The sequence below is a fragment of the Schistocerca gregaria genome, chromosome 4 (assembly GCF_023897955.1).
Source record: "Schistocerca gregaria isolate iqSchGreg1 chromosome 4, iqSchGreg1.2, whole genome shotgun sequence".
NCBI classification, from domain to species: Eukaryota; Metazoa; Arthropoda; class Insecta; order Orthoptera; family Acrididae; genus Schistocerca; species Schistocerca gregaria.
In genome coordinates this window covers 439,292,547-439,309,227 of record NC_064923.1, presented here as the reverse complement: position 1 = coordinate 439,309,227, position 16,681 = coordinate 439,292,547, and the positions used below count along the sequence as shown (strand labels likewise).

The 16,681-nt window shown below is 42.0% G+C and overlaps 1 protein-coding gene across 2 annotated transcripts in view; it reads left to right on the top strand.

Annotated features, from left to right (window-relative positions):
• Positions 1–16,681, top strand: part of LOC126365858 (peroxidasin homolog) — a 1,186,130-nt gene that overhangs the window by 1,064,599 nt on the left and 104,850 nt on the right. For both annotated transcript variants that reach the window (XM_050008525.1, XM_050008523.1), the window contains 2 exons: positions 1,976–2,239; positions 14,150–14,383. In XM_050008525.1, the coding sequence (XP_049864482.1) occupies positions 1,976–2,239; positions 14,150–14,383 (498 nt within the window). The remainder of the gene's footprint in view (positions 1–1,975; positions 2,240–14,149; positions 14,384–16,681) is intronic.

Below are 16,681 nucleotides of genomic sequence, written 5' to 3'. Positions count from 1 at the left end.
AGTGACCACCGAACGGTACCTGAAGATCTTGGAAAATGATTTCATCCCCATTATCCAAAGTGACACTGATATAGACAAGATATGGTTCATGCAAGACGGACCTCGACCCCAACGAATGTGTTTGAGCCGGCTGGAGTGGCCGAGCGGTTCTAGGCGCTACAGTCTGGAACCACGCTACCGCTACGGTCGCAGGTTCGAATCCTACCTCGGGCATCGACGTTTGCGATGTCCTTAGGTTAGGTTAGGTTTAAGTAGTTCTACGTTCTAGGGGACTGATGACCTCAGAAGTTAAGTCTCACAGTGCTCAGAGCCATTTGAACCATTTGAATGTGTTTGATGTCCTGGCGGAGCACTTTAGGGACCCCATTCTGGCACTAAGGTACCTAGACGGCACTGGCGTGGGCCTCGATTGGACGCCATATTCTTCCTATCTGAACACATCTCACTCCTATTTGTGGGACTATATTAAGGACAAGGTGTACAGCAATAACTCCAAAACCATTGCTGAGTTGAAAGCAGCCGTTCAGGTTGTCACTGACAGCATCGATGTCCCGACACTTCAGCGAGGTATGCAGCATTTCGGTATTCTTACGCGCCACATCATTGCCAATGATGGCAGGCATAACGAACATCTCGTAACCTACGTAATTCATAAATTCATATATCTGTAACGATGTTTACATGTGTAATAAGGAGCGTGCACTCCGTAGTTTGTAACTAATCTGTCTCTTTTGTCATATTCTTCAATAATTGTCACCCTATGTTTACCAAGCTGCTAACGTGATTGCTGGAGAAGTCCGACACTTTTTAATCGAACGTCCACGTACTTGAATGTGATCAAGAGGCATTTGTTAACTACAGTAGAGTATTGAGATTCGGAATTGGCGCCACATGGACGTCTCATTTTTATTTGCACGTGGTGTATTATTCCAAGAACACACTGTGCTGAATATTTTGATATTTCTTCCCAAAACTCGCGATACAATATACGTCCGTCAAGTACTTCTATGTCTCTATGTTTGCATCAATGCTTGAAAGTGACCTAAGAAAGTATAACAAAAAATGAAGCCTTGTTGGTGAGAACATTCACAAAAACGTGGCTACATTTCGTGACAGTAAAAGGTATTTTCATTTTTTTTTTTTCATATAGTTCAATATCTTTCACCTTTTATAATGGATTAGGAATGGGATATAGGCAGAAAAGGTGAAAGAAGTGAGAAAGGCGTAATACTTATTTTATTGTTAATTGTCCCTTACACAAGTTGTTCAATACCCGCCAGGATAGCCGAGAGCGCTAACGCGCTGCTTCCTGGGTAGGCGCGCCGGCCCCGGATTCAATCCACCCGGCGGATTAACGACGACGGCCGGTGTGCCGGCCAGCCTGGATGTGGTTTTTAGGTGGTTTTCCACATACTACTAGGTGAATACCGGGCTGGACCCCACGTCCCGCCTCAGTTACACGGCTCGTAGACATTTGAAACGCATTCACACTATTTCATGATTTACACTAGACGCAGACTGCTGGGGTGCACTGATTCCGCCACGGGGAGTATAGGGTGGCGTCAGGAAGGGCATCTGGCCACCTCTTAAAATATGCCAAATGCTTACTTAACCCTGTCGACCCTGCGCACAATGCGGGATAAAGGTAGTAGCAAAAGAAAGAATGAAGACACAATTTATTCAATGGGCTAAGTCGACAAGATGCTGTCTAGCGCCAGATATGCACCTGACAGCTAAAATTTTTTCCTGCGGAAATCGGTTCCACATTAATACATTAGCACTTGCACCAAGTTTAGCTGCCATGCATTATTAACATCCCACACCTGACCTCTCTGAGTAGCTGCACTTACATTATAACCGGCCTGTAGCTGTGGCTCGCATGGTCTGACGGAATCACGTAAGAAAGTAAACGAAAAGGAAACAGCAGAGGGAGCCGCGCTGCGACGGTGTTCATAGAGTGAGACCACTGCCGCAGGCTCGATAGGCCCCGGCGACCGCTTCGTGCGCGTGGCGTTCCGCGAGGCGTCGGCGGCGGTGGACCGCGCCGTCAACGACACGCTGACTCGCCTGCTGACGCCGACGCCGGGCAAGTCGGCGCCGCCGCACGAGCTGTTCCGCCTGCTGCGCTTCCCGGACGCCGCGGCGCGCAGCGTCGCCCGCGCCGCCGAGGTCTACGAGACGACGCTCGTCAACATCCGCAAGCACGTCGAGGCCGGCATGAAGATCAACCTCACCACCGGTCAGTACACAATTCTCTCTACATCGACACCTCCAGGGTATAGGCAAAATAATGTGACCGCCTGTACTTACTTGGTAATCCTTTACTAATAAGGGGTTGGACACCCATTTGCCCGTAATACAGCTGAGACGCTTCTTGGAATACTGGCATACAGTGATTGTATAGTCTCCAGTCGAATGTTATGTCACTCTTCGATCAGAACCTCTTCTAACTCCTGTAGTGACGAGGGAGGCGGAAGCCTGCTCCGGAGTCTGCTCTCCAATACAGGGGCTCGATGATGTTCACGTCCGGGGACTGTGTTGGCCAGGGAAGACGCAGAAGTTCAGTTGCATTCTACTTATACCTAGGTTGTTCTGTACTGGCTGTGTGAATGGGTGCATCATCGTCCTGAAATATGGCATCATTGTTGGGAACACCATTTGGATCATGGGGTGCACCTGATCACCTAAAATGTTTACATGTTGACTGTCACATGGTCTTTGAGAGTAATGATGCGACCAGCAGAATACCATGATATAGCTGTCGACACCACCACACGTTCACCTCCATTATTAAACCTTTGGAATCAATCAATCGAGATTGTATGCCTCTTTTGGCGTTCTGCAGACGTAAACCTGGCGTGATGTAGGAACGATGACTCGACGTACCATATGACGTGTTTCCACTGGCCATCCAGGATTTATGCTCCTGACACCACGTTTTACGCTTCTTTGCATCGGTTTTCATCGCTAATAGTTTCGGTATAGCAGCTCGTCCGTGAATATTCGCTTTATGGAGTTCTTCCCGGAAAATGTCGACAGATACGTGGTCCCGAAGACGGCTATAGACCTCTGCGGACAATTAAGCCTCCGTAGTTTTGTGTTGTTAGCTGTTGCGCTGTGGTTTACGCACTCTGAAAGGTGCGGCCACGACGTCCGGGTTACGGATTTACTACAAACTTTGTACACTTTTAGTAGTCCGTTAGGATAACATAATGTGTAGGTAGTAAGACCTATTCCTTAGGTAATATGGAGAAAACAGAAGTTCTACGCGTCACTGCTGTACCGGTTTGTTGGAGCCCTGAGGACGAGATGGTGGCTAGGCTCGAAAGTCCGTAATCAGTGGGTCTCTGTATGGAGTTCCATCAACGTCTCTTTTTTTTAATTATATGTTTTAACGCATTCATATTATTTCATAAACGCTCTGTTTGAAAGGTAATGTGATGAAAAAACATGTGTATTTGCATGAACTTTCACTGAATTTACAATGTTATTTGGCTGTTTGCTAATTTATATACAACAACAAATATTATATTTACGACTATCGACAGGTAAACGACCGAACGCTAACGTTTTTCTGAATTTATCTCCATCATGACTACCGAAATCTCTCATACCTGCAATCTGGCAAGGTATCGAAAACTGTTATGCATTTGCACATTTCTATCTGCAGGAAAAGGTTTCAAGGACCAGGGACAGGATTAGAAAGCCCAAGTCAAACATCGATACAAAAGAATTTAAATAACTTTATTCAACAATACATTGAATTTTAACATGCCAGAATATGAAGGTAATGTACAATTTATCGTCTCATATACTTTGAGATTACAAGATGCAGGATGAAATTTTTCGTGCAGGCATAAAAGACGTCGAATAAAATGGCACCTACTGCATCGAATTTTTAAGGAAAAACGAAGCTCATTGACATTTTGAAAAAGTTTCATTCTTTCGACAGTTTGAATGCGAACCGTGCGTAAAGCAACATTTTCGTAAATATCGTAGCCGAAAGTTAGTGGCGTAAGACTCGACATATTTTCATAGCATCTTCACGAAAAGAAATTTCTCATTCGTTTTTAATCAAATATGAACCATTCTGAAGAGTCTTCATAAACATTCCTGCAGAAAAAACGGTGGATTATATGTGTTAGAATAATGAAAATCAGTTACAAGACAAAAAATAGCAATGGAAATTCATTAAAGTTCATTTAGATACATGTGTGTCTTTTCATCATTTTACCCTTAAGATGTAGTATACACAAAATCGTATGGCTATTGTTGAAAAAATATGAGCCAAATAAAATGAGCAGGACTCGGCTTGAACGCTAACGACATCACCGCCGCTGTCGTTTGAGCAGGGAAGCAACACACGGGTACATCATTCACGTGTAAAACTTTTCTAGTGACTATCGCGAAATCGCTTATGTATTTCGTCTCACTTCTTGCACAATATTCTGTAGTAATGGACTATTAAATAATAATAAAAAACGCACTACGAAGGAATTATGCAAATGGGACGGAAATCGGCAGATGTGGTGTAGCTGCATGTACAGACAAACGTATGATTACAATTTCAGAAGAACTTGCGGCGGGTCAGGCTCTTATCGCGCAGTTTCCCTTCCCTGAAAGAAAATCCACCTACCTCGTTTCTTAGGTAGTTGCTGCACTCGCCTCTCCTGATAGCAGCTACTGGAAAAATTGCAGAAAAGCAGTGTTGAAGAAACTGCAATTTAATAGCCGCTCACCGGAGGCCGCGATACATGTTTGCTGAAATACAATCTATGAGCAATCTTCCTAAATAAATTGAGTTATTGGAATGGTAGTAATTGTTTACTCAAACGAGAACGCGAAGTTGGTAATTCTATTTAAGCTCTTTATTGTCTTTAAGCCTGATCATCAGCCCGCTAATCTACGTTTGAAGAAAGTTCAGTTCACAATTCTATCCACACTCAAACCCCGCCAGAATTAGCTTTCAAAGTTACGGAATTTACTTAACTGCAACACAGACGATTTTCTAACATACACGTTTGCAGTCGATGTTCAATAATAGTTCGTTTTTTAACGTTAATGCTCGCCATAAGCACTTAGTAAAAGTTTACGAAGTACCGCCACGCTTTTAATTATTAAAGTTACTCGCGTCTTTCGCGGAACGAAAAGTCACAACTCGCTCAAACTCACACTACGCGTTACTGGACTCTTCCAGTCTCAAATCGCACAGTACCGAACCGATGAAGCCGTTTTATGACTTCATTTTACACATTATTCGCGAGGACACATCAAGCATGTCTCTTCTCGATCACAGTTCCTTCGCGACTCCTCATCCACTCGCGACTCACTCTCCTAGTCTCCTAACCGTCCTCGCATCTCATTGGCTCACACATCCCACAGCCAATCAGAATTAACTCTTTGGGTGCGCCTCGCGCCAAAATCTAGCACGCACCAGTCATGACTTCTGAATCATTTACGTCATGATTTCTTGTTACACAAAATTTACTGTATAATTTAACAAACCGAAAGGAAAACTAGACTTTACTTTATTTCCAGAAATTATTTAAATACTCGCGAACGTTCTGGCTGCTTGTACAATACCATACACTCTTGGACATCCGACATTCACTAAGATGGGGAACCACTGGCGACTCTGTTCCCACGGTTACATCGTCTGAACACTTGCGAGTTCCAACCTAGATTTTATACACTTGCAAAGAATGGCGAATGTCCCTCTTTCATTCACTCAGGCACACTCATTCACTCTCACCTACTCATATAAAATAACTGTTCACAAAAATTCAAAACATTTATGGTTTTAACAAAGTTATAGGTGAATTTCTAAAAGTAAAATTCTCAAAATAAATACAAAAGCACGGAAGGTGATTTTGTTTCATAGTTGGATGGTCACTGAAGGTAATCTATACATAATGGTATTTATTTAGACTCGAAAATTGTAGAAATTTGCGTTTTCTGTAAGATTTTTCTAATTTCCAAAATATGCAGGTTTCAAAGCTCAAATTTGGATGACTTATTTTTATTCATAACAGAAACTAGTATATTAACTTTTAATTTCCTCAGGTTCCTCAGTTAGAAGTTATTAAAGATGAAAGTTCCACGTTATACACGCGGCTAGTTAGCGCACAGGTCTTACATTCTCACGGTACAGACATGCCATATGGTCGTGACGTCAGACGAACGGACACCGGTAATCTGCCCGCTACAGCACATATGCTAATCTGATGGCTACTTTACAGTCTGTCTACATTTCACAGTAAATATTTGATAGAAAACTGTGCGCTCGCACTAGTTGCGACGCCACAAACTCAATCATTTATTGAACAGCTTCACAAACTGAGCAAGTCAATAGGGTTTCGTTCACCTCCGGCCCTTGTGCCGTCAGTTATTTGCCTTGCCGCTTGATAGATTTCTGGGATGTTCTCCTGAGGGTATAATGCTAACTTCTGTCCGATTGGCACGTCACATCGTCAAAATCTCTGTTTCGTAAGAAGGCCCTGATTCTAATTCGCCAAATATTCTCAATTGGCGAGGGCTTCGGTGACTTTGCTAGCCAAGATACGCTTTTGCAGGCACGAAGATGAGCAACCGAAACTCTCTCCGTGTTAGAGCGGGCACTACTGTGCTGAAATGTAAGCCCCGCGTGGCTTGCGATGAAGGGCAACAAAACGGGGCGTAGAATATTGGTCGTGGTATGTATGTGCTGTACGGGTTCCTCGGAGAACGGCCAATGGGGTCCTGCTATGAAAAGAAATGGCACCCAAGACAACCACTACTGGCTGCGGTGCCGTATGGCTCTCACCACGCAGATTGATATCCCACCAGAGTCTGGATCGTCTGCAAACAGGTCCTCGCTTGTCATTAGGGCTCATTTAGAAGCGGCGTTTGTGACTGGAGACTATACTCCAGTAAACGAGATTCCAGGCCGAAGACTCGTCTGGAAATGCCCCCGACTGCGATTGGATACCGACCTGATTATCGCCCGCTATGCAGTCCGACAACCAGGAGAGATGGTCTGGAGTCACATTTCTTTTCATAGCAGGACCCCTTCGGTTGTCATCCGCGGCACTTGCAGCACCCTTCTAGCACAGTGGTTCGTACACAATAATCTACGCTTCATTTGCTGTCCTTCATGGCAAGCCATAGTGGGCTTAAATTTCAGCAAGATAACGCCCGCCCGTACAAGGTGAGAGTTTCTTCTGCTTGTCTTTGTGCTCCGAAACCCTACTTTGGACTGCAAGGTCACCGGATCTCCCACATTTGAGAACGTAGGAGTATTATGGGCGGTTCCTTCAACGACCTCAGGATTCTGAAAATTTCAGGCGCCTATTTGACAGAATTTGACACTATGTCGTTCATGAGGACATCAACAACTCAATCAATCACTGCTAAGCCAAATAACTGCTTGCATATGTATTAGAGATGGACCAACGGTTACTTGCTCAATTTGTGTAACTCGTTCTCGTGAATAAATCATCCTATTTTTCAGAAGCTGTAATTGTTTTTTTGTCTGCATGAGTACATCACATCTACAGATGTCCGTCTCATTCGAATAATTCCTTTGTGGTGACCGTTTTAAAAAAGAGAAAGAGAGAGTCATTGTAATTGGCTCCTGTCTTCAGCCATCGATCACTTCAGGTACCTCTGCGTTTGCATCATGCTCTGTCATAAATGAAACAGACGTCGAAACTCGTACAACCCTTCTTTGTATACGTTCAATATACCTTGTTAATTCCGTTCTGTGTGTAATATTTTGGGATAACTTTCAACCGGTTGATTTTACGCCAGACATGATCTAATGCATCTTAATCTTATCAACGTAGTGACTGGAATTAATTATCGAAAATGTATCGTAGCCGTCTTCCGTCGTTCTTTGAAATAGTTAAATTTTAATGTAAAATGCTTTTCCTGTGACCACTTGTGCTGACAAACTATTTCAGAGTTAAATATTTCAGTCGTACGTGTAATGTATCTAGTATAACGCCACTGTTTCAGCCAAATATTTTATATCCTGACATTAGATACCATTCTGATTAAACATTTTTGCTTTACATAGCGAAAAGTGGTTGTGCATAGCTCCAAAAATTAAGCGAGTATTAATCAACTGTTGAAGGTTACTAGGCATAAGTAAAAAATGTTCAATTTCGATGTATTTCTTTGAAGCTGCAATATTTGAATTGCATCATTAAAAACAGTCTTTCTTCCATATGGCATCGTTTTTTTTTCTGTGAATAAACTGTTTGCTTTCCTGCGTACAACAGACTGTCTAACTCCAATAGTATTCTGTTCTATCGGAAGGCGTAATTAATAGAGGGCTATGTCCGGAACCGGCTCGTAGCAATTTTTCTACTTATCACAAAATCAGGTTTGAATTTGTTTGATGAACTTCTGAAAGTCAAATCTGTATAATTTTTTGAAAGAATTTTACATGAAGATGTATAATTTGCTATGATGGACATATAATTCCGTCTCGACACAGTTCGTAAATAAGAGGAAACTAACGCTAGATGCGACACTGCTTTCACATATTGCTTATTCGTATTCCGTGACACGAATCAGGATCATCTACCTGTTAATGGCATGGCTTTAATCTCTCAAAACCACATCCACCAATAAACGGAATACGTCATTCAGCACGTTCGATGACTGTTTATGATTTGTGGTCGTCGAAACATCTTGCTGTCAAGTCAACCCTCATCTCTTATCTAACACACTTGTCGTGAGTGTGCTACACGAGTCCAACGGAATTACTCGCAGTGATTACACAGTAGAGACACTCAAGTGTTAAGAGGCCATAATTTATAGAAGTGCTCGCACTTGTGTGGTATATTACCTTTAATGCAATTATGAAATCGGTAAGCACCCTTGAATCAGTGAAGAATCGGTTATTCCTAATAATTCAGACCACTTCGATGGATACGAGTCAACTACTGTACTACTCTACAACTAGCCACTGGCGACCAGCGGTACCTTCTACCAAAACATTCATAAAAGTTCCCTGAACAACATCATAAATTTTGACAGTGGGGTTTTAGTTCACCCTGTATTCCTAGAACCGTCATTTAAAGTCCGATCTTGAAATTTTATAAGTAGGCTTTGCAGAGGTAGTTTCCGTCTGCCTTCAAATATCTACTTACTCAGTTTCTTCAGCATTACTGTGACACCATCCCACGGACCATACAAACCTGTGACCATTCGCACTGCGCTCTTGTTAATACCTTCCGTATGCCCTGCTGGACCTATTTGGTACTGTGCCACACGCTTGCGCAATATTCTCTTCTGCAAACTGATTGCATTTCCCTAGGATTATACTAGTAAACCTGCTTTCGCTATGACTGAGTCTATGTGATCGTTCCATTTCATATGTCTACGCCGGCCGGAGTGGCCGTGCGGTTCTAGGCCGTACAGTCTGGAACTGCGCGAAAGCTACGGTCGCAGGTTCGAATCCTGCCTCGGGCATGGATGTGTGTGATATCCTTAGGTTAGTTAGGTTTAATTAGTTCTAAGTTATAGGCAACTGATGACCTCAGAAGTTAAGTCGCATAGCGCTCACAGCAATTTCATATGTCTACGTAGGTAGAAATACGAGATGACAGATTCAAACTGTGATTATTTGATATTGTAATAGTAGAATGCAACTTTTTTTAAAAAAAAAAATAAAAATCAGTATCGATTTAGCAAACAGAGCTTTTGCAAAACTGATCTCGTTTGTTCCTCAATTATATCCATTGAGCTGTAGCAACGCCGCTCAAGTTGATTGCATGTTCCCTGACTGCAGGCACGCATTTGACACAGTCCAGTGCTGACGCCTAGCGAAGAAAATACTAGTTTACCGACTATCACACCAGATTCGCGACTGTATTCAAAACTTCCTTGCAGATACAACTCAACACGTCGTTCTTAATGGAACAACATCAATAAACGTTAAAATAATTTCCGGAGTGCCCAAAGGAATTGTGATAAAATCTTTACACTTTACAAGGTATATAAATGATGTAGTGTAAAAATTCGAACGCTCTTTAGGTCTGTTCATAGATGGTGGGGTTGTCTACAACAAAGCAGCAAAGACAGAACATAACACCGATTTGCAGAATGACCTGTAGAGGACTGATGAATGGTGCAGCCTCTGACAGTTGAACGTAAATAAATGTAACATACTGCGCAACAGGAAAAACAAAGCCACCACAGTTCAACAACACTATTGATGGCAAACTGCTGGAAACAGTATTTACCGTAAAGTATCTGGAAGTAACTGGATTGACCACGTAAAGTAAGCGGTTGAATAAGCATATGCCAGGCTGAGATTCATAGAAATAATGCTACGAAAATGCAACTCATTCATGAAGAAAGTGGCTTTTAAGGCGCTTGTTCGACCAATTCTTGAGTATTGCTCATCACTATTGGATCCTTACCAGGTAGGGCTAATAGAAGAATAGAGAAGATCCAACTATGAGTAGTGCGTTTCGTGGCGGGGTCGTTCAGTTGGAACGAGAGCATTACCCAGATCCTCAACAAACTACACTGGCAGATGTTACGAAAGAGACGTTATGCAGCAAGCGGAGGTTTACTACTGAAATTCATAGAGAGCACCTTCCAGGAAGAGTCTGACAATATTTTAGTTCCTCTCACATACGTCTCGCGTAATGACCACAACGACAAGTTTCGAGATGTTAGAGCCTATGAACCTATTCAGATACTTGGCGGCAGTCATTCTTCCCGTGCGCCATTCGCGATTGGAACAGGGTAGGGGGATCAGTTAATGGTATCGCGACACACCATTAGATGGCTTGAGCAGTAAGCTGTAGATATAGGTGTGACCTGCACAGTTTTACATTTTTCAACATTTAAAGGAAGTTACCAATCTTTGCATTACTTTGTATTCTTATCAATATCTAATTAATATATGTGTAGCTATACGCAAACAGTACTTCACTATAGGTAACATCATGATGTGCGGGAAGTCCGAGATTGCTATTAATATTGTCAGCAACGTCATAAATATAGAACACTGAGACTAAGGATCGTAAAACACCTGTCCGATACACACCCGAAGTTACTTCTTTGTGCCTCTGTCGATGACCCTCTATCCAAGATAACGTGCTGCATCTTCCCTGCCAAAAACATTGTCAATCTATTTGCCAATTTCGCTCGATACCATATACGATTGTACTTTTGATAATACACGTAGATATGTTACATAGTTAAACGTCTTTCTAAAATCTTGGAATACGATTGACTTGATCCGAGGCATTCAGGATGACATGTGGGAAGTATAAATTGGGTTTCACATGATCGATGTTTTTGAAATCCTTGTAGTCAATCTGTTCGAGAAAGCTCATTACGTCTGGGTTCAGAATATTTTCTAAGATTCTATAGCAATGGATGTCAACGATATCGGATGGTAGTTTTATGGACTATCTCTGCTACCTTTCTGTAGATGGAGGTGATCCGTACTTTCTTCCAAAGTCAGAACATGTTTTTTCGTTCGAGGATTCTACGGTAGATTATAGTTAAGAGCGGCTAATTCAGACGCAATTTCAGGATATAATCTGATAGGGATTCCATTGGATCTTGAAGCTATTTTGCAATATCTATGCCACGCATCCTTTCACTGGCACGAGAACTAAACTGGAGCAATACTCAAGGATTTTCATTTGTAAACGATACGGAGTTCAGAGTTTCTATTTTTGCTTTGCAACCATTAATTTCCGTCCCTGTGTCGTCCATAACTGTCTGGACACTAACGTTTAGTACCACTAATGCCTTTCACATACCGCTAGAATTTCTTTGGACTTTTGTACCGGATCATTCGATGATGTCTTGCTGCGTTACTCGCTGAAGGCATCACGCATTACACTGTGGACCGCCAGACGCGTTTCATTCAGTATCAGCTTATTCCAAGCCCCACATTTTGCTTTAAGCCTCTTATGCAGTAGTCTCTGTTTCTTTAGCAGTTTTCTTGCAATGACTGGATCTAGGACGGGGGAGGGGAGGGGGGACAACAACCGGGGTAATTGCCCCAGAAGGCAATCTCAGGGACCGCCAAATTCATATTTTCGAAGGCCTTGTTTCAAAATGGTTCAAATGGCTCTGAGCACTTTGGGACTTAACTTCTTAGGTCATCAGTCCCCTAGAACGTAGAATTACTTAAACCTAACTAACCTAAGGACATCATACACATCCATGCCCGAGGCAGGATTCGAACCTGTGACCGTAGCGTTCGCGCGGTTCTAGACTGCAGCGCCTTTAACCGCTTGGCCACCCTGTCCGGCACCTTGTTTTACAAAGTGCCTACCACCCGGCGCACGTTAGTGCATCGGTTATTCATATGCTCTTGAAACGCATCACACTTGGTTTCTTGAACGTTTCTGAACACGTTCTTGGCTGATTCGTGAACAAATCATAAGTTGATTTTTGAATGCTCGCGTAGTGTACGGGATGACTCTACCAGAGGAATTCCAACCGTATCTAGAAATAAAAAAACTTCCCGCAGACAACAGGCGACGAGGCTATTCGAGCTGAGCACGGTAAACCCGTACGAGTATATGCCAATCGCTTGTTGTTTGTGTGTTTGGCGTGCGAAAGATAAGCGTTGTTACAATTATTAGCAAAATCTGGAGATTCAGACTACTTAAGTGGAAATAAATGGCTAACGGAATAGCAGGCAAGAAAAATTACATATTATCTTCTCGATGTATGCAAGCAAATGAAATTTTCACAGAAAATTTTTGGCCGATTGCTACACTACTAAGGGCCAGTTGTCAGTCCCCGTTAGCAGCCGTTTCAGTTCTGTTCTCGGTATAGGGCGGGAAACGCGTTGGACGAACACGAAATAACGCCTAACCGGAGTATAAACACGGAATAAATAAACCGGTGATTCTGGCCGGTTTGGTGAATCTAACCGGAGAATAAGTTTTGACAATGGCAGGAATAATTACAGAATTAGTGATGACAGGACAGGACTGTTTACTACAACGAAGAAGAAGAAGAAGAAACGGGGACATCAGACACATTATATGGAAGAAAATAACAATTACAAATTAATGTAAGAATTTCGTACTAATACTACTACTTTTCGATCTCGTGCTTGAGAAACTGGAGGGTCCGAATGGAATATAAAGCTGTTTCCTAGCATAAACATTTTTGCTCGCAATAGGCCTAATAGGCATTTGATATTGATACTTCGTGAATTATATTCTGTCGTGTTATTTATAAAAATGAACTAGATAAAAATGATCATTTGGGCCAAAACAGTCTCGCTTATTTGCCGTGTGTTAAAACTGCCGAATTATTAGAAAGGCCTGTTTCGTTTCATCTACCAGACATTGAAAAAATTAACGTAATCAAATCGAGAAACTGCACCAGTCTTGGGTAGTATTCTTATCAGCTCTTTCAGTAATAGTCGACATTTTGATTTTTTCGTGTGGCAAAACGTTTGACGAACTATGATGAGGTAATAGATTCTTTCGCAGGGAGGAAAGCACGCCGTGTAAAGCAGTAGTGAGATTAGATGGGAAAAAATGCTGGGACGTAAGGGCTGAAGAAATGTGTACTGTCTTGTTTGTCCCCTTTTTTACTGGTTTTACATCTCTTATATTTAGTTTTATGTCACACAGAAGAGATAATTATTAGCTAATAGACAAAAAGAGTGCATATTTTCTGAAGAATTCGTATTCTTCCGTTCACAAATAATCCCACTCAGTACTAATTATGAGTGGTGCTTTTTTTTGCCTCCATTACAAATTATACACGTTTGAATTCCACAGAGCAAAATGCAGTGACATGCAGTATAAGAATGTTGTTTGAAGAGACGTGTCACTGCACTTTGGCACCCTTAAGGCCAAATTACATGTCTCACATTTCCTCGAGAATATATGTTTTACACATCAAATTTTTCAGAAAGATGTGCGCTGTAAAATGAATATAATTTTAAAAAAATTGATTTTTAAAAAATTTTTGAAGTTCGTTCTCAAATGCTGGTGGGGGAGGGAAGCATTGTATAAGCATGTGAACGAATATAAATAAACAGAGACATTGTAACTCAGACACACACATACATTTACGTCAAATTGGTTCCTGTCGTAGCCAACCGGTTGCACATGTTGACCGGGACACAACTAGGTTGACCGTGACCCTGTGGCTGTTGCAGATTTCTCGTACAAGGAGCTGCTGTCCCCCGGGCAGCTGGAACTGATCGCCAATCTGTCTGGCTGCATGGCGCACCGGCCCGTCGTCAACTGCTCGGACATGTGCTTCCACAGCAAGTACCGCTCCATAGACGGCACGTGCAACAACCTGGAGCACCCCATGTGGGGGGCCTCCCTCACCGCCTTCCGCCGCCTGCAGCACCCCATCTACGAGAACGGCTTCAGTACTCCCGTCGGTGAGTAACCCCTGCTCTTCAAACCAGTGGTTCTCAACGTAGGGTGCACGCCCCCGCCGAAGGGAGTAGGCGTGACAGACTTATAGGTCCGGAAGGGAGGCAAGAAGGAAGCAGAAACATGCGGCCAGAGAGATCGGAAATTTTATATTCTTTTTATAGTTATCGACTATAGAAATGGCAGAATCAGCTTTCGTTCACACGTCACGAAGTTATTTCTGACACTACATTTCACAGGCCGCGTTGTGCATTCATTAACTCACCATGTTGTGCTCTAAAGACATAAACAGTATTTCTATCGATTTTGTACGGTGAGCGAAAATGTCTGCTAAAAGAAGATTGTATAATGTAGAATATATTGAGCATGGGCTCACGTCTATTAAAAAAGACCGTGTCCAACTGACACTGTTTGATGTGTGACACAACGTCATCAGTAGTCACTTATTGCGGCCTGTGCATCTGGAACATTAATTTGAAACACCTCACCCAGTGTTGAAAAACAAACTAAAAGAGTGTTTGTTGGTAAAAAAAATTCTTTAAATCGCATAAAACTGGAGTATACTGGTTTCTTTCACAATAAAAATGTGAAAGTCACTGAAGCTCCATATGATATTTGAATTTTTCAATTGGTGAGACGTTGATCAAATGATCGACGATGTATTTCTTTCAGACAACAATGTACAACGTAGGATCGAAGAAATGGCCCTGAATGTAAAGGAACAGCTGGTGGAAAGACTGAAAAGCCAGCATATTTTGTCTTGCAGTTTGACGATTCAACTGATTTAGCTGAACAATTACGCTTCATACAGCTTGAAAACAACATTCATTTATTCATTGATGTTCAGAATTTTTCTTGTGGCTTTTATCATATAAAAATATGTTAAATGTGAAAAAGTGTTATTGAAGTCAAAACTATATCATTAGTTATTTTATTAAGACATAAAGATGTTTCTATTTCGTTTACCAAATGCTTTGAAACCCTACAGGCGGACCAAGTAGGAAAGGCCACGAACTACTGCTTCAAATAGCTGCCCTAAGAGCCTACTCCGTATAAGTACGAGCGTCACACTAAAAGTAAAGAACGTCTTTATATGACGAGCAGAATGTTTCTCCCCCACCCTTCCACCACATCATAGACCTTTTAAGTCGTCTGCTCCTGTATGACGATAACAGAAAGCATGATCGGTCGTTTACTGTTTGTTTGTATGATTACAAAACTATTGACGAAATTAACGAACCCACTAAGTGTGAGGTTCTTAGTGCAACGCGGTAGCCGAATGCAAAAACGTTTGCTCTTAGAGCCAGATAATGGATGTTTACGTAAATCTGGTGAATGGAGCTTCAGCTCGAAAATGCTGCATCGTGTTGAAGACAGAACGAAGGAATATTCTCGACGAATAACGCTCCCACTAACCGCCAGTTGTTTCTGGCGATATCATGTCAATGATTCTGTAAAGCAATCAACAGCCTGTTAGTGATGATTTGGGCTTCAGAGGAGTGTGTGCCAGGGGGTTCCTCGACTTTTGGCAGATCAACAAAAAAACTAGAAATGAGAGCTTCACTTACTTTTCTTACACGGTACTACAACAATGGCGATGAGTTGTTCGACCACACTGTCACTGGTGACAAGACCCGGGATTCGAATGAAGGTCCAGAAACAATGTGCCAGTGGATGGGACGGCACCAGTCACGACTTCAACAAAAACATAACATAAAATAAAAAATAAGAAAACCTAACCTAAAATTTCTGAGTACCAAAAAGGCCATGGACACCGTGTTTCGAGATCAAAAGGTCTTCCTCCATATCGGCGTTATGCGTAGAGGAGACATCATAAATGCAGCTATTCTTCGCAATACCCCTCGACTGCATTCTCCTTCGTTGACGAAAAATTTGCTGCAGCAGTTTACATTGGAAGTTTTTGAACATTCATCTTATGAGGTGGGATTTTTCCTAAACGATTACCGTCTCCTTCTCAAACTAAAAGAATTTTTTTTAAGTAAACAATGTAGAAAGGACAAAGAATTGAAAGAGAGAACGTTAGTGAATCGTATATCAATTTGTCGGTAACTGAGTACGCACAAAGCATACGAAAGCTAATGGTTCGCAGCGACAAATATTTAAATCTGAAAGCGACTACTTATAAATGTAGCTAAGATATTAAAATATGTTTTCTTCCGTCATCTTGAATAAAAATGTTTTCTGAAACAAATGTTCTTTACTTTTGTAATGACCCTCGTGTTGCAACGCGGCTCGTCTGACCAATATGTATTGTCCAACTACGCTTAGAGTACGTACACGTT